Here is a 26,238-nt window from a genome sequence, read left to right on the forward strand (position 1 = left end):
AAAGGTCAGAGTTCTAGCATTTTAAAACTAACTTAAGTAATTTCTGACTTGGCATAAGTTTAAACTAAGAGTCTTTCAACTAAAAGTATGTCTGGGGAGCTCAGTCCCTTGTTTTGCACAAGCTGCAGTATGTGGGAATTCCTAGCCACTGCTTGCAGACTGAATGACCATATTTTGAGGGAGTGCCACCAGTCTGACCAGCTTGAGAGCCAGGTTTCGGATCTTGAGCATTGGCTGGAGGCTCATCTGCAACGTTGAGTTTGCGGACAGCACATTTTTAGATGTGGTCAACCCGCAACTAAGTATATGCAGTGAGTGAGGGAATGGATATCCACCAGTCAGAAGAAGGGGGTGGGTAGATAGTCAAGAAAGCACCAGATGCCTATCAGGGGGCAAGGAGTGCCACGAGAGAGAGAGAGCAGCTCGAGCAGGAAAGTTTCTGTGGTGCGACACCGGTGAAGATGGCGGAGGGCAAGGGGGCAGCGTAGCCCACCCAGTAGCCAACGGAGCAGCTGTTAGAGTTTTGAAATAACAAATTTACAAAGACACAGCAGCACAGTTGCTTCACAGCTCTAGGGTCCCAGGTTCGATTCCCCGCTGGGTCACTGTCTGTGCGGAGTCTGCACGTTCTCCCCGTGTGGGCGTGGGTTTCCTCCGGGTGCTCCGGTTTCCTCCCACAGTCCAAAGATGTGCAGGGTAGGTAGATTGGCCATGCTAAAATTGTCCTTAGTATCCAAAAAGGTTAGGTGGGGTTGCTGGGTTACGGGAATAGGGTGAAGGTGTGAGCTTAAGTAGGGTGCTCTTTCCAAGGGCTGGTGCAGACCCGATGGGGTAAATGGCCAATTCTGCACTGTAAATTCTATGATTCTATGATTCTATGGGCCTGGACTTGCGAAATCCCACTGTCCTGTCTAGAGACAATTCATGCCTCTTTAACCTGTGATTATCCCTCTCTCCAGTTGCTCCGTCTGGACCTGGAAAGACTTAATTACCTGCAAAGACTCACATTCAAAGTATCGTCTTTCATCATTGACGTTGTCTATATATGTGTTTCTGGAACCCATCTCTTCATTCACTTGAGGAAGGAGCAGTGCTCCAAAAGCTAGTGATTCAAAACAAACCTGTTGGACTTTAACCTGGTGTTGTTAGACTTCATCCATGAAATTACAGCAGCAGAGGTTTGGGCTAAGGTGGTTCAGCCACATCGGGCGGCAATTGAGCAGAGGCAGGAGGCTCAGGCCTGGCGATCCAGAGGGTGGAGGAGCCGGTGGTGGAGCACGGGGGATCAGTTGACCTCATTGGAGGCGGAGAAGGGGATAGTGATCAGCAGTCAGCTGAGGCTGAGAGAGAAATTAGAGGACCTCGCAAACTGCTCCAGGAGGCAGAACGTGAGGATTGATGGGATTCCTGAAGGCATCGAGGGAGCAGAGGCCGCCAAGTTTGTGGCGAGCATGTTGGAGAAGCTGATGGGGAATGGTGCCTTTGACAGGCATTTCGAGGTGAATGCTGGAAGGGCGAGGGGAAGTCAGAGGAATTGGCAGGGCCACCATGCTAGCTGCACGGGCTAGTTATTGGGAGTGAAGTGGGGGTTCCCAGGAGGAAGGCATGGTGGGGGATTGGTTCGTTTTTTGTGTGGTTGTGGGCAGAGGGGGGAAGGGTTTCTGACATCGGTTAGGCATATTTGGGAAGGGAGAGATGGTGGCAGACATCTGAGGGTGGGACTGGAGCTGGTCACGTGGAAAGTGCAAGGATTGAATGGGCCGGTTAAGCCCATTCGTGTTTTCGAGCATCTGAGGAGCCCGAAGACGGACGTTGAATTTTGCAGGAGACGCAGCTGAAGCTGGGGGAACAGACGAGGCTGAGGAAGGGACGGGTCGGCCAGGTGCTCCACTCAGAGTTAGACATTAGACAAGGGGGGGTGGCAGTGTTGGTTAATAAGAGAGTGTTTTTTATGAGGAGAAGGCTAGGAGATAGGCTATAGGGAAGCTAGTGTTAGTGACAGCAGATCAGTTATTAAATTTGTTTAGAGATTAATGGTAGATGAGTGTAGATTGTATATTTATTGTCAATTCTTTATTGTATAGAAGCAAGATGTCAAATTCAATGAATTAGTGTAAATAAATCTTTAGCTTTGTTTAATGCAAAAGCTAGTTGAGGTCTTTGTGAACACTACGCCAACCATCCTCGGATCTGAACCACAAAGAACACCACAGTTTGGGGAGGAATTTATTTCTATTTGAGTGCATGATGCACTATCAATTACCACAAAGACAAGAATAGTGGAATAATCGAGGCTTTATTGAGCAAAGATGTTGTGCCTCCTGCAGCTGGAACCAGAATGGCTGCAGCACCGGCGAGTGTACACATTTATACGCCGCCTACTATACGGGCAGTACTATACGGGCATGTAATATACTACTAGTGGTGACTACCACATTCACCCCCTGTTAAAAAAAAGAGTCCGGCGGGGGTGGTGGAAAACATTACAAGTTAAGTCTGTCGGGGGCCTTGACCCTCCTCTATGATCGCCTCAGTCCTGGTGGTGATGTGGGCGCCGACTTGGTCACCTGTGACTCCGGGAGCGTGTTGTCCTCGTCTTCGTCACCCCTGAGTGGAACCAGTGGGAGGACGGATCCTACTGGAGCGGTGAGGTTCGCTGGAGGGAGGGTGAGTGGAGCAGGGGTGAATGAGGCAACCGGGTGGGGGGGGTGTCAGATCGAGGGTTGTGGGTGGGGATCAAGCGGGTGCCAGGTCCCGGAAGGAGACTGTGTCCTGGCGCCCGTCGGGGTGTGCCACGTAGGCGTACTGCGGGTTCGCATGTAGGAGGTGGATTCTTTCGACCAAGGGATCCGACATATGGGTCCGCACATGCTTCCGAAGGAGGACGGGTCCAGGAACTGTCAGCCATGTTGGGAGCGAGAACCCGGAGGTGGACTTCCTGGGGAAGGTAAACACATGTTCGTGAGGGGTCTCGTTAGTCACGGTGCAGAGGAGCGATTGGATGGAGTGGAGCGCGTCGGGGAGGACCTCCTGCCAGCGGGAGTCTGGGAGAGTTTTAGACCGCAGGGCCAGCTGGACGGCCTTCCAGACCGTCCCGTTCTCCCTCTCCACCTGCCCGTTTCCCCGGGGGTTGTAGCTGGTCGTCCTGCTCGAGGCATTGCCCTTGCTGAGCAGGAACTGATGCAGCTCATTGCTCATAAAAGAGGATCTCCGATCACTGTGGAAGTAGGTGGGGAAACCGAACAGAGTGAAGATGGTGTGGAGGGTTTTAATTACCGTGGCAGAAGTCATATCGGGGCATGGGGTGGTGAAAGGGAACCGGGAGTACCCATCAATCACGTTCAGAAAGTATGTGTTGCGGTCGGTGGAGGGGAGGGGCCCTTTGAAGTCCATGCTGAGGCGCTCAAAGGGGCGGGAGGCCTTCACCACGTGCGCTCGATCTGGCCAGGAGAAGTGCGGCTTGCACTCTGCGCAGACCTGGCAGTCTCTGATGACGATCCTGACCTCCTCAATGGAGTAGGGCAGGTTGGGGGCCTTGATGAAATGGAAGAACCGGGTGACCCACGGGTGGCAGAGGTCATAGTGGAGAGCCCGGAGTCGGTCCACTTGTGCGCTGGCACATGTACCGCGGGATAGGGCATCAGGGGGCTCATTAAGCTTCCCCGGGCGATACAACATCTCATAATTATAGGTGGAGAGCTCGATCCTCCACCTCAAGATCTTGTCGTTTTTGATCTTGCTACGCTGTTTATTAGTAAACTTGAAGGCAACCGACCGTTGGTCAATGAGGAGAGTGAATCTCCTGCCGGCCAGGTAATGCCTCCAATGTCGCATAGCTTCCACGATGGCTTGGGCCTTTTCGACAGAGGAGTGCTGAATTTTGTAGGCATGGAGTGTGCGGGAAAAGAATGCCACGGGCCTGCCCGCCTGGTTGAGGGTGGCGGCCAGAGCTACGTCCGATGCATCGCTCTCCACCTGGAAGGGGAGGGACTCATCGACCGCATGCATCGTGGCCTTGGCGATGTCCGCCTTGATGTGGTTGAAGGCCTGGCAGGCCTCAGCCGTCAGGGGAAAAACTGTGGACTGAATGAGTGGGCGGGCCTTGTCTGCATAATTAGGGACCCACTGGGCATAGTAGGAGAAAACCCCCAGCATCGTTTCAGGGCCTTGGGGCAGTGGAGGAGTGGGAGTTCCATGAGAGGGCGCATGCGGTCAGGGTCGGGCCCTAGGACTCCATTTTCCATGACATAGCCAAGGATGGCTAAGCGGTTGGTGCGGAACACGCACTCCTTATTGTATGTGAGGTTAATGAGTTTGGCGGTCTGGAGGAATTTTTGGAGGTTTGCGTCGTGGTCCTGCTGATCGTGGCCGCAGATGGTGACGTTATCTAGGTACGGGAAGGTGGCCCGCAGTCCGTACCGGTCAACCATTCGGTCCATCTCTCGCTGGAAGGCTGAGACCCCATTAGTGGCGCTGAAGGGAACCTAAGGAAGTGATAGAGGTAGCCATCTGTTTCGAACGCAGTGTATTGGCGGTCTTCTGGGCAGATGGGGAGTTGGTGGTAGGCGGACTTCAGGTCCACTGTGGAAAAGACTCGATACTGCGCACTCTGATTGACCATGTCAGATATGCGTGGGAGGGGGTACGCGTAGAGCTGCGTGTACCGATTGATGGTCTGACTGTAGTCAATGACCATCCTGTGCTTCTCTCCAGTCTTTACTACTACCACTTGGTCTCTCCAGGGGCTGTTGCTGGCCTCAATGACCCTTCCCACAGAAGCCGTTGGACCTCCGACCTGATGAAGGTCTTGACCTGGGCACTGTACCGTCTGCTCCTAGTGGCAACAAGTTTGCAATCCAGGGTGAGGTTCGCAAACAGGGAAGGTGGATCGACCTTAAGTGTCGTGAGGCCGCATACGGTGAGGGGCGGTAAGAGTTCGCCGAATTTTAAGGTGAGGCTTTGGAGATGGCAGTGAAAGTCCAGGCCGAGTAAAAGGCAGCGCAGAAGTGGGGGAGGACGTAGAGCAGGAAGTTACTGAACTCTACGCCTTGGACGGTGAGGGTCGCGATACAGTACCCCCGGATTTCCACGGAATGGGATCCGGAGGCCAGGGAGATTTTCTGGGTGACGGGGTGTACCGGGAGGGAGCAGCGCCTTACCGTAGTGGGGTGGATGAAGCTCTCTGTGCTCCCAGAGTCAAAGAGGCAGGTCGTCTCGTACCCATCCATCTTCACCGTCGTCGTCGCGGTCGCGAGGTTTCGGGGCCGGGACTTATCCAGGGTGATAGAGGCGAGCTGCGGCAAAAGCGGGAGGTCCCAGGCTGGTCAGCGGTGGCAGAGGTAGCGGCAGGCGATGAACGGCCAGACGAGCAGGGGTCCTGAGGCGCCATCCAAAATGGCGCCGAAGATGGCACACATGGCGGGCGGCATCAAAGATGGCGGCACTCACAGGCCGCTCGTTGCTTGCGGTGAAGAAGATGGCGGTGCCCCTGGGTCGCGCGTGGGGGGTGTAGGAACGCCGGGCCTGGAAACAGTGGCGACTGACCGGGCCTGGGAAACAGAAACAAAGTATCCCTTCTTCCCACAGCCATTGCAGGTCGCGCTCCGCGCCGGGCAGCGCTGCCTGGGGTGTTTGTTTTGCCAGCAAAAATAACACTTGGGCCCCCCCAGAGCTGGCTGGCTGCCGCGCGGCGCAGGCTTGCGATGAGCTGGAGTCGGCATCTGGTGGGGCCCACGATGCCCATGATGGGGGGGGGGGGGGGGTAGGATTGAATGTTATGGGAGGCCACTTCTAATGAATTAGTGAGCTGCCAAGTTCTCGCAAGATCAAGCGTACCCCATTCCAGTAGCCGCTGGCGGACGTACGCCGACTTCATGCCTGTAACGTAAGTGTCTCGAATTAAAAGTTTGGTGTGCTGGACTGCCGAAACTGCCTGGCAGTCACAGTTCCTACCTAGGATGCGCAGGGCAGGCCAGAAATCATCCAGAGATTCCCCGGTGAGTAGCTGTCTTGTGGCCAGGAGGTGTCTGCCGTATATTTGATTGACTGGTCGAATGTAATGTCCCTTCAGGAGCTCCATCGCTTCGGAGTAGGTGGGCGCAACCCGGATGAGAGGAGAAATGTCAGGGCTCACCCGTGAATAAAGAACTTGGAGCTTCTGTGAGTCCGAGGGTTCCTCAGCGGATTTTCGGAGGTAGCTTTCGAAGCAGGTTAGCCAGTGCTCAAAGGCGTTGGCTGCTTGAGGGCTCAGCTGCAGGCGATCAGGCTTGATGCGGAGATCCAACATTTAAAAAAAAAATCTTTGCTCAATAAATTGATGCACTATCAATTACCACAAAGACGAGAGAAGTGGAATAATCGAGCAAAGATGTTGTGCCTCCTGTAGCTGGAACCGGAATGGCTGCAGCACCGGTGTGCACACACATTTATACGCCGCCTACTGGGCGGAGCCAGCAGGCAGGGATTTACCCATGTACCTCTACTATACGGGCAGTGCCGTAATACATGTAATCTACTGCTAGTGGTGACTACCACAGTGCATTGGGAGTGGGTGGAGCGTGAGGAGGTGGCAAGGTTGGTAGACGTGATTCTAAGGGTGAATCGGAGGTACTCGGTGGCACCAGAGGAGGGGCTGTTAAAGAATGGGCAGAGGCTCCAGATGGAGTTTGGCTAAATGTCCACGCAGAAGGCAGTGGGGCAGTTGCGGAGGACCAGAAGCGCAGTGTTATGAGTACGGGGAAAAGGCAAGCAGTTTGCTGGCCCATCAGCTGAGGAAGCAGGCAGGGTGAGGGAGATTGGTAGGATGAGGGCCGAGAAGTATCTAATGGTGATGGACCCAGAGGGGGTGAATGGGGTATTCGAGGCCTTCCATAGGAGTCAGCACAAGTTGGAGCCCCAAACCAGGGAGGAGGGGACGCAGCAGTTACTGGATGGGTTGGAGTTCCTTACGGTGGAGGGGGAGAGGGTGCAAGGGCTGGGGGCCTCAATTGGGTTAAGGGAGGTGATGGATAGCATGGGTTCGATGCAGATGGGGAAGGCCCCAGGGCCTGATGGGTTCCCTGTGGAGTTTTATAAACAATTTGGTGCGGAACCGGGGCCGTTGTTGTTGGTGAGGACGTACAATGAGGTGAGGGTAGGGGGAGCTCCCCCCTCCCCCCCCCCCATATTGACGCAGGTGTCCATCTCCCTGATCTTAAAGAAAGATAAGGACCCGGAGCAGTGTGGTTCGTACTACCTGATATTGCTTCTGAACGTAGATGCAAAGTTGTTGGCGAAGGTGTTCGCATCGCGAATTGAGGACTATGTGCCGGGGGTAATAGGGGAGCTCCAGATGGGATTTGTGAAGGGAAGGCAGTTGTCAGCAAATGTGTGTAGGCTACTTAATGTAATTATGATGGCTTCGGAGGGGCAGGAGGTAGAAGTAGTGGTGGCAATGGACGCGGAGAAGGCCTTTGATCGGGTGGAGTGGGCATATTTTCTCGAGGTGCTGGGGCGGTTCGGATTTGCGCAGGATTTGTGGGTTGGGTTCGGCTGTTGTACAGGGCGCCGGTGGCGAGTGTTCGGGCGAACCGGATGCGCTTGGGGTACTTTGGGTTGCATCGTGGGACGAGACAGTGGTGCCCGTTCTCTCCGTTGCATTTTGCCTTGGTGATAGAGACGTTGGCAATGGCGCTTAGGGAGTCAAGGGATTGGAAAGTGATTCATAGAATCATAGAATTTACAGTGCAGAAGGAGGCAATTCGGCCCATCGAGTCTGCATCGGCAGAGCACCCTATGTAAGCCCACGCCTCCTCACTATCCCAGTAACCCAGTAACCCCACCTCACCTTTTTGGACACTAAGAGAAATTTATCATGGCCAATCCACCTAACCTGCACATCTTTGGACTTTGGGAGGAAACCGGAGCACTCGGAGGAAACCCACACAGAAACTGGGAGAACGTGCAGACTCCGCACAGACAATGGCCCAAGCCGGAAATTGAACCTGGGACCCTGGAGCTGTGAAGCAACTGTGCTAACCACTGTGCTACCGTTCTGCGGGGATTTGCCGAGCATAGAGTCTTGCTGTATGCAGATGATCTGTTATTATATATCTCGGACCCAGTGGGCAGTATTGGAGGGATTATGGAGATTTTGAGCGAATTAGGCTGGTTCTCGGAGTACAAATTGAACATAGGAAAGAGCGAGGTATTCCTTATTTTAAAAAATATTTTATTAAGGCATATATAATTTTAACAACAATTTTCAAGAGGAAAAAACAACAAAACAAATAACACCCACCCAACCAATAACCAAACCCAGCCAGCATGGCCTACATACACAGTTCCCCAGTCCCTCTTTCCCACTAAGTGTTTCCCACCTCAACCATGCCTCCCTCTTTCCCTTTACCCCCCCCACCCCTTAATATCTGCTGACAGCTTAATTTTCCTCAATAAAGTCGATAAACGGCTGCCACCCCCGAGCGAACCCGAATATCGATCCTCAAGGGGCGAACTTGATCTTCTGAAGCCTGAGAAACCCTGCCATGTTACTGACCCATACCCCCAATTCCGGGGGTTCCAGGTCCCTCCACAGCAATAAGATCCATCTCCGGGCTACCAGGGAAGCAAAGGTCAAAACATCAGCCTCTCTCGCCCCCTGGACTCCCGGGTCTTCCAACACACCAAAAATCGCCACCTCCCCTCTTGGAACCATCCGTAATACCGTGCAACACCGTGGACATGACATCGGAAAATCTTTGCCATAATCCCCTAAACTTCCCCAAAACATGTGAACATGATTTGCGGGCCCTCTGGCACACAGCCCATGCCTATCCTCCACCCGTTCAAAGAACCCGCTCATACGTGCTACAGTCATATGCGCCCTGTGAACCACCTTGAATTCTATCAGGCTAAGCCTGGCACACGATGAGGATGCGTTAACTCTACTCCAAGCATCCTCCCACAATCCCACCTCTAATTCCATGCCCAATTCTTCCTTCTACTTTCGTTTCACCTTCCCTATTGGGGTTCCCTCCCATTCCATGAGTTCTTTACAAATTTCCGAGATCATCCCCTGCCCCCACTCCCGTTTTCGATACAACCTTGTCCTGTATCTCCTGGGCTGGTAGGTGCGGGAAGGTCGAGACCTGCCTCCGCACAAAATCCGTCACCTGTAGGTAGCAGAACCCATTCCCCCAGGCAGCTTAAACTCCTCCTCCCAATCCTCCAAGCACGGAAAGCTGCCGTCAATAAACAGGTCCCCAAATCGCTCGACCCTGCTCGCTGCCGCCTCTGATACCCCCATCCAGCACCCCGGTGCAAACAAGTGGTTGCCACAAATAGGTGTCCATACTGACGCCCCCTGCACTCCCATGTGCTTCTGCCACTTTCCCCACACCCTCAAGGCCGCCACTACCATCGAGCTTGTGGAGTACCTAACCGGCGAGAATGGCAGAGGTGCCATTAACAGTGCCTTAAATTTGTGCCCCCTACATGAGGCTGTATCCACCCGCTCCCACACCGACCCCTCCCCACTACCCATTTCCTGACCATTGCCATGTTCGCCGCCCAATAGTCGTTCCTGAAATTCGGTAGGGCCAGTCCCACGTCCCCTCGATCCCCCTCCAGCATCACCTTCTTTATCCATGGGGGTCTTACCCACCCATACAAACCAGAGATCACCCCGTTCACCCTCTTAAAGATAGCCTTAGGGGAGCGGCCATGACCTGCTAGATCACGCGAACGGCAGCTCCCGCAGGGATCGATGTTTCGGGCCGCTAAAAGGAGCGGCGGCGGCAATTAACAGGAGGGACCGGCATGGGAACAGACGTGGGAGAGCCCCCCCCCTGCTAGTGCATGGAGAGGACCAGGAGCGGAGCCGGCAGACGCGCAAACCCGGGGAAGAAGGTCGAGGAGGTCCGGGAGGACAAAATGGCGGCCGGAGAAGATCGGGAGGTGTGGGCCCAGTGGGCCAGAGAACAGCAGGAGCTCCTTAAAAACTGCTTCATGGAGTGAAAACGGAGATGCTGGCCTCCATGGAGAGAATTGTGGTGACCCAGATGGCGCAGGAGAAGGAGATCAAGGAGGTGAGGAGGAAGGTGGCGGAGAACGAGGACGAGATCCTGGGCCTGGTGGTGAAAGTGGAGGCGCATGAGGCGCTCCATAAGAGATGGCAGGAGAGGCTGGATGACCTTGAGTGCAGATCTCGGAGCCACAATCTGCGGATCCTGGGCCTTCCTGAAGGAGCAGAGGGGGCGGACGCGAGCACGTACGTGGCTACAATGTTGGGGACGCTGATGGACACACAGGGTTCTCGCCAGAAAGCCGAGGGTAAACGAGCCACCGAGGGCGATGGTGGTACGGTTTCAGCGCTTGGCAGACCGGGAGCGAGTCCTGCGGTGGGCGAAGAAAGAGCGGAGCAGTAAGTGGGAGAATGGCGAGATCCGAATTTACCAGGACCTGGGAGCTGAGCTGGCGAGGAGGCGTGCAGGTTTTAACCGGGTGAAGGCGGTCCTCCACAGTAACGGGGTGAAGTTTGGGCTCCTGCACCCGGTGAGACTGTGGGTAACATACCAGGACAGGCACCACTATGTTGATACCCCAGACGAGGCGTGGTCGTTCATCAGGCAGGAGAACTGGACATGAACTAAGGGACTGTTGTATGGGGTGAAATGTGCGTGTGGGGAGGGACCGAGGGGAGGACGGCAGGTAAAGCATAAGTTTATGTGCCTGTCTGCCCTAGTTTGGTTCATGGTTTTGTTGTTTGTTTTGTTTGTTTTCCAGGTGTTTTGTTTTCTAGGTGTTTGGTGCTAGGGGGTGGGAAACCCCCGGGACGGGCTGTCCGGCGCACGGGGAGGTCCCAGATGACGCTTGCCCCTCGACCCTGCGGGGGAGGGGGGTAGGGTGGCCCGAAGGAGGCAAAAAAGTTAAGGGTGGATATACAAAGGCGGGAGCGGCCGGGGCAACATGGGTGAACTGACTCACGGAAGCACAATGGGGGGGGAAACTAGAGCTAAGCGGATGCTTGGCAGGGGAGGTGGGGTGCGGGGTGGGGAAGAGGTGCTGCTTTGCTGACTGAAGGGGAGCCAGGTGAGGGGTATGGATGGAGAGTCGGAGAGCTGGAGGAGGGAGGCGGGGCACGCGGTTGGCCGAAAAAGGGAGATGGCTAGTCGGCGGAAGGTTATCCCCCCCCGACCAGGCTGATCACGTGGAACGTGAGAGGCCTGAATGGGCCGGTCAAGTGGTCCCGCATGTTGAAAGTGAAATGAAAATCACTTACTGTCACAAGTAGGCTTCAATGAAGTTACTGCGAAAAGCCCCTAGTCGCCACATTCCGGCACCTGTTTGGAGAGGCTGGTACGGGAATCGAACCATTGCACTGGCCTGCCTAGGTCTGCTTTAAAAGCCAGTGATTTAGCCCAGTGAGCTAAACCAGCCTCACAGAAATATGTTCATACATTTGAAGGGGTTGAAGGCGGACGTGGCCATGTTGCAAGAGACGCACTTAAAGCTCGTGGACCAGGCGAGGCTGAGGAAAGGATGGGTGGGACAAGTGTTTCACTCAGGGTTAGACTCAAAGATCAGAGGAGTGGCTATTTTGGTCAGTAAACGAGTGGCGTTTGAGGCGGGGAGCATTGTGGCGGACAAGGGGGGCAGGTATATAATGGTGAGTGGCAAGCTGCAGGGGGCCCGGGTGGTGTTAGTATATGCCCCAAACTGGAACGATGCGGACTTTATGAGGCGTGTGTTGAGCAGGGTCCCGGACTTGGAGATAAGTCACCTGATTATGGGAGGGCACTTTAATACGGTCTTGGATCCGAGCTTGGATCATTTCAAGTCAAGAATGGGACAGAGGCCGGCGGCGGCCAGGGCCTTGTGGGAGTTCATGAGCCAGATGGGGGCAGTGGACCCCTGGAGGTTTACGCGGGCAAGGACGAAGGAGTTTTCCTTTTCCTCCCATGTCCATAAAGTCATAGACTTCTTTGTGTTGAGTAGGGCGTTAATCCCGAGGGTGGAGGGGGTAGAATACTCGGCCATTGCAGTCTCGGACCATGCCTTGCACTGGGTGGACCTGTGACTGGGGGCGGAACGGGGTCAGCGCTCTCTCTGGTGACTGAATGTGGGGCTGCTGGTGGACGAAGAGGTATGCGGGCGGATAAGGAGGAGTATTGAGAATTATGTGGGAGCGAATGACACAGGAGAGGTGACGGTGGCAGTGGTTTGGGAGGCTCTGAAGGCGGTCATTAGGGGAGAGTTAATCTCCATTAGGCCCCACAGAGAGAAGAAGGAGAGGGCGGAGAGGGAGAGACTGGTGGGAGAGATACTCAGGGTAGATAGGAGGTACGCGGAGGCCCCAAAGGAGGGGCTGTTGAACGAGCGCCGGAAATTACAGGCGGAGTTTGACTTGCTGTCCACGGGGAAGGCGGAGGTGCAGCTGAGGAAAGCGAAGGGGGCAGTTTATGAGTATGGGGAGAAGGCGAGTAGAATGCTGGCGTACCAGCTGCGCAGGAGGGAGGCAGCCAGAGAGATTGGGGGAGTGCGGGACAGGGAAGGCAACATGGTGCCGAGCCCAGAGAGGGTCAATGAAGTCTTCAGGGAGTTACGGAAGGTTATACGAGTCGGAACCCCCCCGGGGAGGGGGAAGGGATGAGGCGGTTCATGGACCGGTTGAGGTTCCCAAGGGTGAAGGCAGAGCGGGTGCAGGGACTGGGGGCCCCGATTGGGTTGGAGGAGGTAGTCAGGGGGCTGGCAGGCATGCAGACGGGCAAGGCCCCGGGCCCGGACGGCTTCCCCGCAGAATTTTATAAGAAGTTCTCGGAGCTGCTGAGCCCGCTCCTGATGAGAATCTTCAATGAGGCAAAGGAGAAAGGGATCCTCCCTCCGACAATGTCGCAGGCTTTGATCTCACTTATCCTGAAGAAGGAGAAGGATTTGCTTCAGTGTGGGTCCTGCTGGCCGATATCGCTCCTGAACGTGGATGCCAAGCTGTTGACAAAAATTCTGGCCACCAGAATAGAGGACTGTGTCCCGGGAGTGATTGGGGAGGACCAGACAGGGTTTGTTAAGGGCAGGCAGCTGAACGCGAATGTGAGGAGGCTCCTGAATATTGTCATGATGCCCTCGGAGGCGGGGGGAGGCGGAGGTGGTGGCTGCGATGGGCGGAGAAGGCCTTTGACAGGGTGGAGTGGGAGTATCTGTGGGAGGTGCTAGGCAGGTTTGGATTTGGGGAGGGATTTATAGGGTGTGTCAAGCTGCTGTACCAGGCCCCTGTAGCGAGTGTGTCCACAAACCGGCTAAGGTCGGAATATTTCAGGCTGCACCGGGGGATGAGACAGGGGTGTCCCCTGTCCCTGTTGCTGTTTGCCCTGGCAATTGTGCCGTTGGTCATTGCGCTCAGGACTTCGGGGGATTGGAGGGGGTTGGTGCGCGGAGGGGAGGAGCACCGGGTCTCCCTCTAGGCGGATGACCTGTTGTTGTATATTTCGGACCCGTTAGAGGGGATGGGGGAGGTCATGCGGATCCTGGGGGACTTCGGGAGGTTCTTGGGGTATAGGTTGAACGTGGGGAAGAGTGAGCTGTTCGTGGACCACGGTAGGGGCCAGGAGGAGACTGAGGGAGCTCCCGCTCAGGATAGTGGAGAGGAGCTTTCGGTACTTGGGGATACAAGTGGCCAGGAACTGGGATGCCCTGCACAGGCTCAACTTAACCTGGCTAGTGGAGCAGATGGAGGGAGAGTTTAAAAGGTGGGATATGCTCCCGCTTTCCCTGGCGGGACGGGTGCAGACTGTGAAGGTGGCGGTTCTCCCCAGGTTCCTCTTCGTATTTCAGTGCCTCCCCATTTTCATCCCCAAGTCCTTCTTTAGCGGGTGAACAGGATTGTGACGGGATTTGTGTGGGCGAATAAAACCCTGCGAGTCAAAAGGGTATTCTTGGAGCGTAGCCGGGGGGGGGGGGGTAGGCACCAGTCTAGGGGCACTTGTTACGGCTCCGCTGCCGTTCTCGCCGGCGCGATACACCACTAGTCCGGTGGTGATGGTGGCATTGAGGATCTGGGGCAGTGGAGGAGACACAGCGGAGAGGAGGGGGCCTCGGTGTGGACCCCGATACGGAATAACCACAGATTTGCTCCGGGTAGGTTGGATGGGGGATACCAAGGCTGGTGTAGGGCAGGTATTAGGAGGATGGGGGACCTGTTTATAGATGGGACTTTCCCTAGCATGCAGGTGCTGGAGGGGAAGTTCGGCCTGCCCCCGGGGAATGCGTTCAGGTACCTCCAGGTTCGGGACTTTCTTAGAAAACAGGTGGGGACATTTCCGCGGCTGCCCCCGCGTAGGATCCAGGACGGGGTGGTGTCTGGCATCTGGGTAGGGGAGGGGAAGGTGTCGGACATATATCAGGAGCTGCAGAAGGTTGAGGAAGCCTCAGTGGAAGAGTTGAAGGGCAAGTGGGAGAAGGAGCTGGATGAGGGCCTGTGGTCCGACGCCCTGGGCAGGGTGAACTCCTCCTCATCATGTGCCAGGCTCGGATTAATCCAGTTTAAGGTGGTGCACTGGGCGCATATAACGCCGGAAAGAATGAGTAGGTTTTTTGGGGTGGAGGACAGGTGCCCGAGATGTGCAGGGAGTCCGGTGAACCATGCCCATATGTTTTGGGCATGCCCGGCGCTTAAAGAATTCTGCCAGGGGTTTGCGAGGGTGATGTCCAGGATTTTGGACACTCGGGTGAAGACGAGTCCAACGGTAGCGATATTTGGGGTGTCGGAGGATCCGGGAGTGCAGGAAGCGAAAGAGGCCGAGGTGTTGGCCTTTGCCTCCCTGGTAGCCCGGAGACGGATTTTGTTAATGTGGAGGGACTCGAAACCCCCGAGCGTGGAGACCTGGGTTAGCGATACGGTGGGGTTCCTCAGCCTGGAGCGAATAAAGTTTGCCTTGAGAGGGTCCTTGATGGGGTTCTCCCGGCGGTGGCAACCTTTCCTTGACTTTCTAGGGGAGCAGTAAGTGTCAGCAGCAGCATCCCGGGGGTGGGGGGGGGGGGGGGGGGGGGGTCCAGGTGGGGGTACTGTTGATATAATGTGAGTTGGGCATGGAGACAAAACCCACCTTGTTCTGCTTAAAAAAAAAATTCTGTTGTGTAAGTAGTTTCATTGTAAGCTTTGGGATATGTTTATTGTTATTGTTTATTACTATCTGTATTTCTGTTTTTGTTATGTAAAAACATTAATTGGAAAGCTTTAATAAAACATTTATTATCAAAAAAAAAAGAAAGCCTCAGGGATAAAAATAGGCAGGCACTGAAATAGGTACAAAAACCTCAGGATAACTGTCATTTTTACCGAAAGCTCCACCCCACCACATTGAACGGCATCCCCCCACAAACTCCTCTCGTTTCCCCTCGCCTGAATTGTAAGGATCTCACTTTTGCCCATATGCAATTGTACCCCGAAAACCGGCCGAATTCCCTAGAATCCCCATAATCTCTCCAATCCCCACCAGCGGGTGAGAAATATGCAAAAGTAGGGTGGCACAGTGGTTAGCATTGCTGCCTATTGCGCTGAGGACCCGGGTTTGAATCCCGGCCCTGGGTCACTGTCCGTGTGGAGTTTGCACATTCTCCCCGTGTTTGCGTGGGTTTCACCCCCACAACCCAAAGATGTGCAGGGCAGATTGGTTGGCCACTCTAAATTGCCCCTTAATTGGAATTAAATAATTGGGTATTCATTAAAAAAAAAGAAATATACAAAAGTAGGTCGTCCGCATATAGCGAGACCCTGTGCTCCACCCCCCCCATCCCATCCCATCCCCCCCCCCCCGCCCCCCCATTAAATCCCCTCCCAGTCCTTTGACACTCTCAGCAACATCGCCAGTGGCTCGATGGCCAAAGCAATAGTCATTATTGACACTGCATGTTATTTATCACTTATCACCCCAAGTCTGACTGGTGTCCAGACTGCTGTGTGCAGATGTAGGTTTCTTCAGTATCTGAGGAATTGTGAATAGACCTGAACACAGTTCAATTGTTGGCAAACCTCTGTTTAAATGGTGCAGATGGGGGGAGTGCCCTTTTGAGGCTGAATACATGATAGCTGTATATGTGTAAGGGCAGGTGTCAGCTGGGGTGCTAAATGCAAAATAACATTGCTAATAACATATCTGCATTGCAAATTGACTGGTTTTGCTTGCGTGTCCAATGTGGTTGCCTTTTTTGGTATCAACACCGCAACAGTGGGAAATTTGAGCCAAAGTTTGCAGTCCAAGGCTGGTAAGTCTTTTCAAATAATCATGTATGGCATTACTTACTACTTATACTTGATAGAAATCTGGGGCTGGAGTCTCTGATCCTGAGGCTAAGTGTTGACGCCGTCGGAAATGCCGTTGTGTTTCTTGATGGCATCAACACGGCCCCAGGATCAGCAATTCTGACCCCTACAGGGATCCAGTAGGGTTCACGCTGCTCCAGCTGCTGATCCGGCCGTGGAATTGGTGCCGGTGGATGCGCGCATGCGCAGTGGGTCCCTTGTCCGCCCCAGCCCCGACCCAACATGGCGCAGGAGTACAGGCGCTGCGCAGAAGAAAGGAGGCCGGGAGACAAAGAGGCCCGCCCGTCGATCGGTGAGTCCCGATCGCGGGCCAGGCCACATCGGAGGCCCCCCCGGTGTCGGACCCCTGCTCCCCCCACCACAGGCCGCCACCCGACCCTTCAAAGCCGAGGTCCTGCCGGCTCAGAGCAGGTTAGAACGGCATCGGCGGGACTCGGGATTTTTTTTACGGCCGCGCGGCCCATCCCGGGCTGGAGAATCGCTGGGGGGCCGTGTAGAGAGGCCCCCGACCGGTGCCGTGCTGACCACGCCGGCTCCAATGGCACCGATTCTCCGCTCGGTGCGGCGTGGCGTGATTCGCACGGCCTCCTGCCGATTTTCTGACCCGGCGGAGGTCGGAGAATCCAGCCCCTGATTTAGGTCTTAAATAATGCTCCATTCAATTCGCAATTTGGTCTTTATATCTAAAGTATTTATTCTCTAAATATTCTTTTCATTATTTTGTTTTACAGGAAAATGACTTGCACACATTTCTTGGCTTTGCTATTTGTTACACAGTTGTGTGGTTTTGACATTTCCACTTCTGACTGTGAATTTAAAGAAGAAACTTTGTTCTGTACCAACACAATGACAGAAATTCCAGCGATAATACCATCCAATGCAACTCGAATGACAATTTTCCAAACTAATATTTCTGCAATAAGACAAGGAGCCTTTCAAATGTATCCTGCATCACTGACAGCGCTTGTATTTCTGAGTAATCCAATAAGTACAATAGAAATTGGGGCTCTGGATGCTCTCGCTAATCTCACACATCTTGAGATAACAAAAAGTTTATTGAAAAGATTGAGTGTCGGAATTTTTGACAACCTTGGCCACCTGAAAATTCTTTATCTGTCTGATAACAAGTTCAATAACTTAGACAATGGATTATTTGATAAACTTTCCAATTTAAGTGAATTACGGTTGTTTGGTAATCAAATAAAGACCCTTCCTGATCAGATATTTGACAAACTTATGCACCTTAGAACACTGCACTTGGCAATAAATCAGATAAGCAATCTTTCTCGGGAAGTATTTGCAAAACTTTCCAAACTCAAAGTGCTCAGACTTCACCAAAATCAGATTACTGACCTCCCCAAAGGTATTTTTGATAATCTCCCAGAATTAACGGAGCTTTCTTTGGGAAATAACAAAATAACACATCTCTCAGTGAGAATTTTTTCCAAACTCCTTAAATTAGAGAAATTATATTTGGAGAACAACGCCATCACAGAGCTTCCATTTGGATTTTTACATAATTTGACAAACATAACGAAGTTGAGGCTGCATTCTAACATGCTCTCAAGTCTTCCTGCCAGTTTATTTGGATCAGCGCCTGGTCTCACTGAACTTTCCTTGACTCAAAACAGACTCACCACTATTACTGATGATGTGTTCAATACTCTGCCTAATCTGAAAAAACTGATATTGAGCAAGAACAAGATTACTCATCTCACAAAGGAAGCTTTCAATGGAGTTAAGAATTTGACTGAACTTCAATTGCAAGAAAACAATTTGACTACCTTAAAAAAAGACATTTTTAAAAATGTGCCCAATTTGAAAAGGCTTAATCTTGCTAACAACCAATTATCTAATATACCTAATGGAACGTTTGATAATTTGAAGTCTCTGGTTTCAAATGGACTCAATCTGAAGGATAACCCTTTCGTATGTGACTGTCAATTATTGTATCTCAAAAATTGGATGAAGTCTAATAAGGTCAAAGTGAAATCATCTTCTGAGTTGAAATGTCACCATCCTGGTAATTCCACTGGACAGGTTATTGAGAATTTAGAAGAAGATGAATTCATCTGCTTAACCACAACTGAGAAAAGCACAACAGCAGAACGTTCAACTTCTACCCCGACCGTGTTGACATCTGCTGCTGTTAGCACAGTTACAACACGGCAGTGTACTACTCCACAAATTTCAACTTTGGGGACCATCAAATCAACTGCATTCCCCACAATTACAACAGAATTGACAACAGAACAGCTCAGCACCACAGAAATTTCAACTTCTACAATGTCCATTTGGGCGTCTACTTCTATTTCCACAATGACAACAGGGATAACAGCAGAGCAGATCAGCACTCCAGTGGCTTCAACTTCATCCATGACCACGTCAACAGCTCTTCCTAGAATTACAACTGAATTCACAACAAAACCACCAACTACCACAGACATTTCAACTCCAATTGTGACTACACCATTCTCAACACCAAGTACAACAATGACAACAGAATTAACAACTACAACAGATATTTCAACTCCAATTGTGACTACACCATTCTCAACACCAAGTACAACAAGGACAACAGAATTAACAACTACCACAGATATCTCAACTCCGATTGTGACTACACCATTCTCAACACCAAGTACAACAAGGACAACAGAATTACCAACTACCACAGACATTTCAACTCTGATTGTGACTACACCATTCTCAACACCAAGTACAACAAGGACAACAGAATTACCAACTACCACAGATATTTCAACTCCGATTGTGACTACACCATTCTCAACACCAAGTACAACAATAACAACGGAATTACCAACTACCACAGACATTTCAACTCTGATTGTGACTACACCATTCTCAACACCAAGTACAACAAGGACAACGGAATTACCAACTACCACAGATATTTCAACTCCAATTGTGACTACACCATTCTCAACACCAAGTACAACAAGGACAACAGAATTACCAACTACCACAGACATTTCAACTCTGATTGTGACTACACCATTCTCAACACCAAGTACAACAATAACAACGGAATTACCAACTACCACAGACATTTCAACTCTGATTGTGACTACACCATTCTCAACACCAAGTACAACAAGGACAACAGAATTACCAACTACCACAGACATTTCAACTCTGATTGTGACTACACCATTCTCAACACCAAGTACAACAAGGACAACAGAATTACCAACTACAACAGATATTTCAACTCCAATTGTGACTACACCATTCTCAACACCAAGTACACCAAGGACAACAGAATTACCAACTACCACAGACATTTCAACTCCGATTGTGACTACACCATTCATGACTCCAAGTACAACAAGGACAACAGAATTAACAACTACCACAGATATCTCAACTCCGATTGTGACTACAGCATTCTCAACACCAAGTACAACAATAACAACGGAATTAACAACTACCACAGATATCTCAACTCCAATTGTGACTACACCATTCTCAACACCAAGTACAACAAGGACAACAGAACACACCACTACTCCAGAATTTTCAACTTCTGGTGTTGAAATTCTGAGTACACTATCGACAAAGAGTTTTACAACTGCCATCGTAACATCCAAGCAATCGTTACTTTTTGTGCCTCGTACACCTTGGTCATCCACAATGCCCTGGACCTCATCACTGGAGGCACAAGAAATGGAATCACCCACCAATGCCATTATAACATATTACCCTACATTAGTTCCACAGGATGATACATCTATGACTTTCATTCCAACGACTCTTACTACGTACCCTCCAGAAAGATCAACTGACAATGAATCAATGCAGGCAAGAATCACCTCAAGTTCAGTTTTCAGTTTGAGGTCTGCCTGGACATCTAGTAAGCAAAAGAAAATCCCTTCACCTTCTGCAAGAGAAGGATTGGTTAGCTATGGAAGAGGAAATTGCAAGTTAATTGCACAGTTATATCTAATACTACTACTGCTCCAAATATTCTTCACAACAATTCTGCTGTGGTGTGTGTGCAGCATTTACTGTTCCCTTTGCAATGGAATGAAAAATAATCTCCCAATTAAATTAATCAGATTTTCAAAAAGATAATAACAAAGCAAATTATTTGATATTCTTTTTCATAGAATTTACAGTGCAGAAGGAGGCCATTCGGCCCATCGAGTCTGCACAAGCTCTTGGAAAGAGCATCCTACCCAAGGTCAACATCTCCACCCTATCCCCATAACCCAGTAACCCCACACAACACTAAACATTAAATTTCTTTTCACTTTTTCCCATAACAAACTTGGGGTTCAAACTCTTCCATCAGACAACAAGCTCTCTTTTATTTTACTGAAATAAAACAAGTTTGCTTTTCTTAATATTTTGGAGAATAAGGTGAAAGATATGGGGCTTGAGCCTCCGATTCAACGGATAAGTGCCGTCTGGAACGGAGAATTTGCGGGCATTTTACGATGCCAAAATCGGCGCCGAACCCTCACTGATTCCAGGACAGTTGAGGGGTTAGCAGTGGCACAAGGTGAAACCTCCGGCTCCCGGGCCAAAAACGGCCAGAGAATGGCCGGGTCCCTGGTTGAGCATACGCACGGCAACTTGCAGCAGTACAACCTGTACAACATGGCGGCAGCCGTGCGGGGACCTGACCCGCCATCTCCGACCCCACAAGATACCCCCTGGCCACCCGCCACCAGTCTCCCCAGCCCTTGTGGAAGCTCCCCCAGCCAGCGGCACGGATACCGGCCGAATATGGCCGCGCTGGACACAGTCTGCAGCTGACACGCTTGGTTCCCGACCGCTCAGACCACACGTCAATCACGTGGTCGGGAACTAGGCCCATCAGGGATCGTTGCAACGGAGTGCGGCGCATGACACGATGACGCCATTTTGGAGGAGTCGGACACTCGCAAACTGGCGTCAAACCAGGAATAACAGGAAGACAGAGTACTCGGCTAATGGTAAGATTCTTGACAGTGTGGATGAGCAGAGAGATCTCGGTGTCCATGTACATAGATCCCTGAAAGTTGCCGCCCAGGTTGAGAGGGCTGTTAAGAAGGCGTACGGTGTGTTAGCTTTTATTGGTAGAGGGATTGAGTTTCGGAGCCATGAGGTCATGTTGCAGCTGTACAAAACTCTGGTGCGGCCGCATTTGGAGTGTTGCATGCAATTCTGGTCGCTGCATTATAGGAAGGATGTGGAAGCATTGGAAAGGGTGCAGAGGAGATTTACCAGAATGTTGCCTGGTATGTGTCATGATATTCAGATAAACATCATGGTGCAAACGTACATACACACTGATGGACAGATCAACGGACCAATCAATACACACACAACATCACAGCCAATCACAGGCAAGAGCATACACACTATAAAACGGGGAACACGACACTTCCCGCTCATTCCAGCAGGAGACAGCTCAGGGCACAGAGCTCACAGCAAGCCACTCAGACATTCACCATGTGCTGAGTGCTTCTCCAAGATAGTGTTAGGGCTAGGTCCATAGGTTAGAGGGTAATGAACGAATCACAGTAACCACTTTACAGATGTTGTTATTGTTAGTAATAAAACTGAGTTGTACCATCCGCAACCGTGTTGGTTCGTCTATGTAGCAGAGCACCCAACACGACATAGTACCAGGATTGGAACCCAATAACTGTGAGACCTACCTACGCATCTTAAGGAATCCGCCATCCTGCGCGATGGACACCATCAGCCCGCTGCAGCCGCTCCAAATCGCTGGAAACCTCGGCGTCAACGGGGAGCTGTTTATACAGCGCTTCCAGTTCTTCCTAGAAGCCACAGAAAGGGAGAATGCTTTGGACACCAGGAAATTCGCCCTCCTCCTCTCCACGGCAGGGCCACATGCTATCCACATCTACAACTCTCTGGTGTTCGCGGGAGGTGAGGACAAGACGAAGAACAAGACGGTCCTTCTCAAACCCGAGCAACACTTCAGCGTCGAGGTAAATGCGAGTTTCGAGAGGTACCTCTTCCAGCAGAGCATGCAGGGTAAGGATGAGCCCTTTCAATCTTTCCTAACACACTGTGGCATAGGGGCTGTTAAGCACAGGGCTAAATCGCTGGCTTTGAAAGCAGAACAAGGCAAGCCAGCAGCACGGTTCAATTCCCGTAATAGCCTCCCCGAACAAGCGCCGGAATGTGGCGACTAGGGGCCTTTCACAGTAACTTCATTGAAGCCTACTTGTGACAATAGGCGATTTTCATTTTCATTTCACCTCCGTATCCTTGCGTAGTCCTGCGGTTACGAGGCCACCTCCGATTCCATGATTCGGGACCAGATTGTTTTTGGGGTCACCTCGGGCACCCTACACCAGCAGCTCTTCAAAATTAAAAGCCTCACCCTAGCCACCGCCATCGAAGCCTGTGTCTTCCATGAAAACGCGACCAGCCACTACTCCCAATTCCAGGCGGCCGAATCGGCACGGCAGGGGTCCTACGCAGCCGAATCGGCAAGGCAGGGGTCCTACGAGGCCAAATGGGTCCAGGCGATCGAGTTCCTCCTGGCCCGCGGCCCGGACGAGGGCGGCCATTTCGCACGCTTTCTGCGGCCTCCCGCGCTTGTACGCGCCAAAAGAGACGTCGACGCAGAGGGACATGACGCGCAGGTGTGCTCTACGCAGGACCGAACTGCGCATGCACGATGGCGCAATGAACGCCATGACGTCATGACGTGCGGCAACTGTGGATCTGCACATTTAAAGCGGCAATGTCCAGCGAAAAATCGACAATGCCTCCGCTGTGGCAAGATGGGCCACTACGCTGCCTGCTGTCGAGCAGCTCAACCTGCCAACGCTCCCCAATTCCGACAGCCTCGCAGGGACGTGTGGACCATTCAGCCTCCGTACTCCGAGTCATACCCGGACGATATACAAACCGGTGATACAGGCGACCGGGAAGCCTTCCGTATTGCGGTCATTGACAGGAACCGGATGTCTCCAAGCAGGACCCACCACCCGATGCCAGTGAACAGTGTCAATCCGGGTGATGAATGCTGTGCCACCCTAACGGTCAACTGATCACCAATAACATTCCGCTTGGACACTGGTGCCTCCGCCAAACTAATAGCATGGTCAGCCTTCTACGCCTTGAAGGTCAGACCACCAATTCGGCCATCCCGTTGTAAGATGGTCGACTACAACGGAAACGTTATCCTGGCCATGGGATCCTGCCAGCTCCAGGTGACACACAATACATACATGGCCACACTGTCCTTCAAGATAGTTGGATCATCGAAGGACTCCCTGATAGGCGCACAGGCATGCAAGCTTCTCCACCTCGTTCAGCGGGTACACGCTCTGTCTCCAGAAGGCACATCAGACTTCCCGGATGCAGAAGTTAGGGCACAGCTCCACTCACTCCTCGCCCACAACCAGGAGGCATTCGAGGACATGGGCACACTGTCCTATACCTACAGAATACGGCTCAAACCGGATGCCACCCCGGTCATTCACGCACCTTGCAGGGTCCCAGCACCACTCAAAGACCGCCTCAAGCAGCAGCTGCAGCATCTCCTGGACCAAGGGGTCCTATCCAGGGTCACGGAGCCCACGCCATGGGTCAGCTCCATGGTGTGTGTTAAGAAGCCCTCTGGCGAGCTCCGGATCTGCATTGATCCAAAAGACCTCAACAACAACATAATGAGGGAACACTACCCCATACCCAAACGGGAAGAGATCATGAGCGAAATAGCCCGGGCTAAAATTTTCACAAAGCTTGATGCCTCAAAGGGTTTTAGGCAGATCCAACTGGATCAGTCCAGCAGGAAGCTGTGCACCTTCAACACTCCTTTCGGCAGGTTCTGCTATAACACAATGCCATTTGGCATCATCTCGGCATCCGAGGTATTTCACAGAATCATGTAACAGATGATGGAGGGCATCGAAGGGGTGTGCGTCCATGTTGACGACGTCATCATCTGGTCCACCACACCACAGGAGCACATCAGTCGTCTCCATCGTGTCTTTGCGCGGATACGGGAACACGGCCTGCGCCTCAACCGAACCAAGTGCTCTTTCGGCCAAACTGAGCTAAAGTTTCGGGGGGACCACATATCCCGGTCAGGAGTGCGTCCGGATGCAGACAAGGTGAGCACCATTACAGCCATGCCACAGCCGGCAGACAAGAAAGCAGTGCTACGCTTGCTAGGCATGGTCAACTTCCTGGTGAAGTTCATTCCCAACCTTGCCTCCCACACAACGGCTCTGCGCCACCTAGTTAAGAAGTCCACGGAGTTCCAGTGGCTGCCCGCACACCAGAAGGAATGGGAGGAGCTCAAAATTAAGCTCACCACAGGCCCGGTATTGGCGTTCTTCGACACCTCTCGTGATACGAAGATCTCGACTGATGCCAGCCAGTCCGGCATTGGGGCGGTACTCCTGCAACGGGATGACACTGCATCATGGGCCCCAGTCGCCTATGCCTCGTGGGCCATGACCCCTACAGAACAGCGCTATGCGCAGATCGAGAAGGAGTGCCTGGGTTTGTTAACCGGCATAGATAAGTTCCACGACTACATGTATGGTCTCCCCCAGTTCACCGTGGAAACCGACCATCGCCCCCTGGTCAGCATCATGCACAAGGACCTGAACGAGATGACCCCTCGCCTCCAGCGCATCCTACTCAAGCTCCGGAGGTACGACATCCAACTGGTCTGCACCCCGGGAAATGACCTCATCATTGCGGATGCCCTAACCAGAGCAGTGAGCACACCGCCCGACTCGGAGGGGTTTGTCTGTCAGGTCGAAGCGCAGGTGTCCTTCACATTGGCAAATCTGCCAGCTGATGATTCAAGTCTGGCCCGTATTCACCGGGAGACTGCGGCTGACCCCCTGCTACAACGTGTGTTGCGCCACATGACGGGAGGGTGGCTCAAAGGACAGTGCCCACAATTCTACAATGTCCGGGACGACTTGGCCGTCATTGACGGTGTCTCCTAAAGCTGGACCGGATTGTGATTCCACACAGCATGCACAAGCTGGTCCTCGACCAACTACACGAAGGCCATCTGGGGGTTGAGAAGTGCAGACGGAGGGCCCGGATATCAGCAATGACATTGCCAACATGGTGCTCAACTGTCCCACCTGCCAAAGGTTTCAGCCGGCGCAACCCCCTGAGACGCTTCAGCCCCATGAGTTGGTGACGCCCCCTGGGCAAAGGTGGGTGTGGACCTTTTTCATGCGCTCGGCAGGGTCTACGTCATCATCATAGATTACTTTTCGAATTATCCAGAGGTCATACGCCTGCACGATTTGACATCGTCCGCTGTCATAAGGGCATGCAAAGGCACCTTCGCTCGCCATGGCATTCCGCTTACTGTCATGTCGGACAATGGGCCCTGTTTTGCAAGCCAAGAATGATCTTCTTTTGCTGCTTCGTATGGCTTCACACACGTGACGTCCAGCCCTCTGCATCCCCAGTCCAATAGCAAGGCAGAAAAGGGCATTCACATCGTCAAGCGGCTCCTCTGCAAGGCTGCTGATGCCAGATTGGATTTCTGCTTAGCCCTGCTGGCCTATCGCTCGGCCCCACTAGCCACTGGCCTCTCACCAGCCCAGCTTTTGATGGGTCGCGCCCTCAGGACCACTGTGCATCCATTCTGGTCCCTACACCCAACTATGCTCCAGTACTGCAAAGGATGCGACAGCAGCGTGCTCAGCAGAACACGCATGACACTCGGGCAACTGATCTTCCTGCCCTGGCGCCTGGAGACAACGTCCGCATCCACCTACCAGAGGGTGGCTGGTTGGCAACTGCCGAAGTTCACCGACGCGTGGCTCCCCGCTCGTTCCTGGTTCGCATGCCTGATGGCTCCATTCGCAGGCGCAATCGCCGGGCTCTTCGCCTGCTTCCGCGCTCGCTACGTGATCATACACCGCTGCCACACCCTCCTGTTGTTCCTGATGTCAACTTCGTGGAGCTTC

The 26,238-nt window shown here is 52.5% G+C and overlaps 1 protein-coding gene across 1 annotated transcript in view; it reads left to right on the top strand.

Annotated features, from left to right (window-relative positions):
• Positions 1 to 21,879, top strand: part of LOC140389031 (uncharacterized) — a 101,869-nt gene extending 79,990 nt beyond the window's left edge. The window contains exon 4 of the mRNA XM_072473197.1: positions 17,026 to 21,879. Coding sequence (XP_072329298.1) covers positions 17,026 to 20,389 — 3,364 coding nt within the window. The 3' untranslated portion in view covers positions 20,390 to 21,879. The remainder of the gene's footprint in view (positions 1 to 17,025) is intronic.
• Positions 21,880 to 26,238: the final 4,359 nt, after the last annotated feature.

This window comes from Scyliorhinus torazame, chromosome 14, assembly GCF_047496885.1.
Source record: "Scyliorhinus torazame isolate Kashiwa2021f chromosome 14, sScyTor2.1, whole genome shotgun sequence".
In the NCBI taxonomy this organism is placed as follows: Eukaryota; Metazoa; Chordata; class Chondrichthyes; order Carcharhiniformes; family Scyliorhinidae; genus Scyliorhinus; species Scyliorhinus torazame.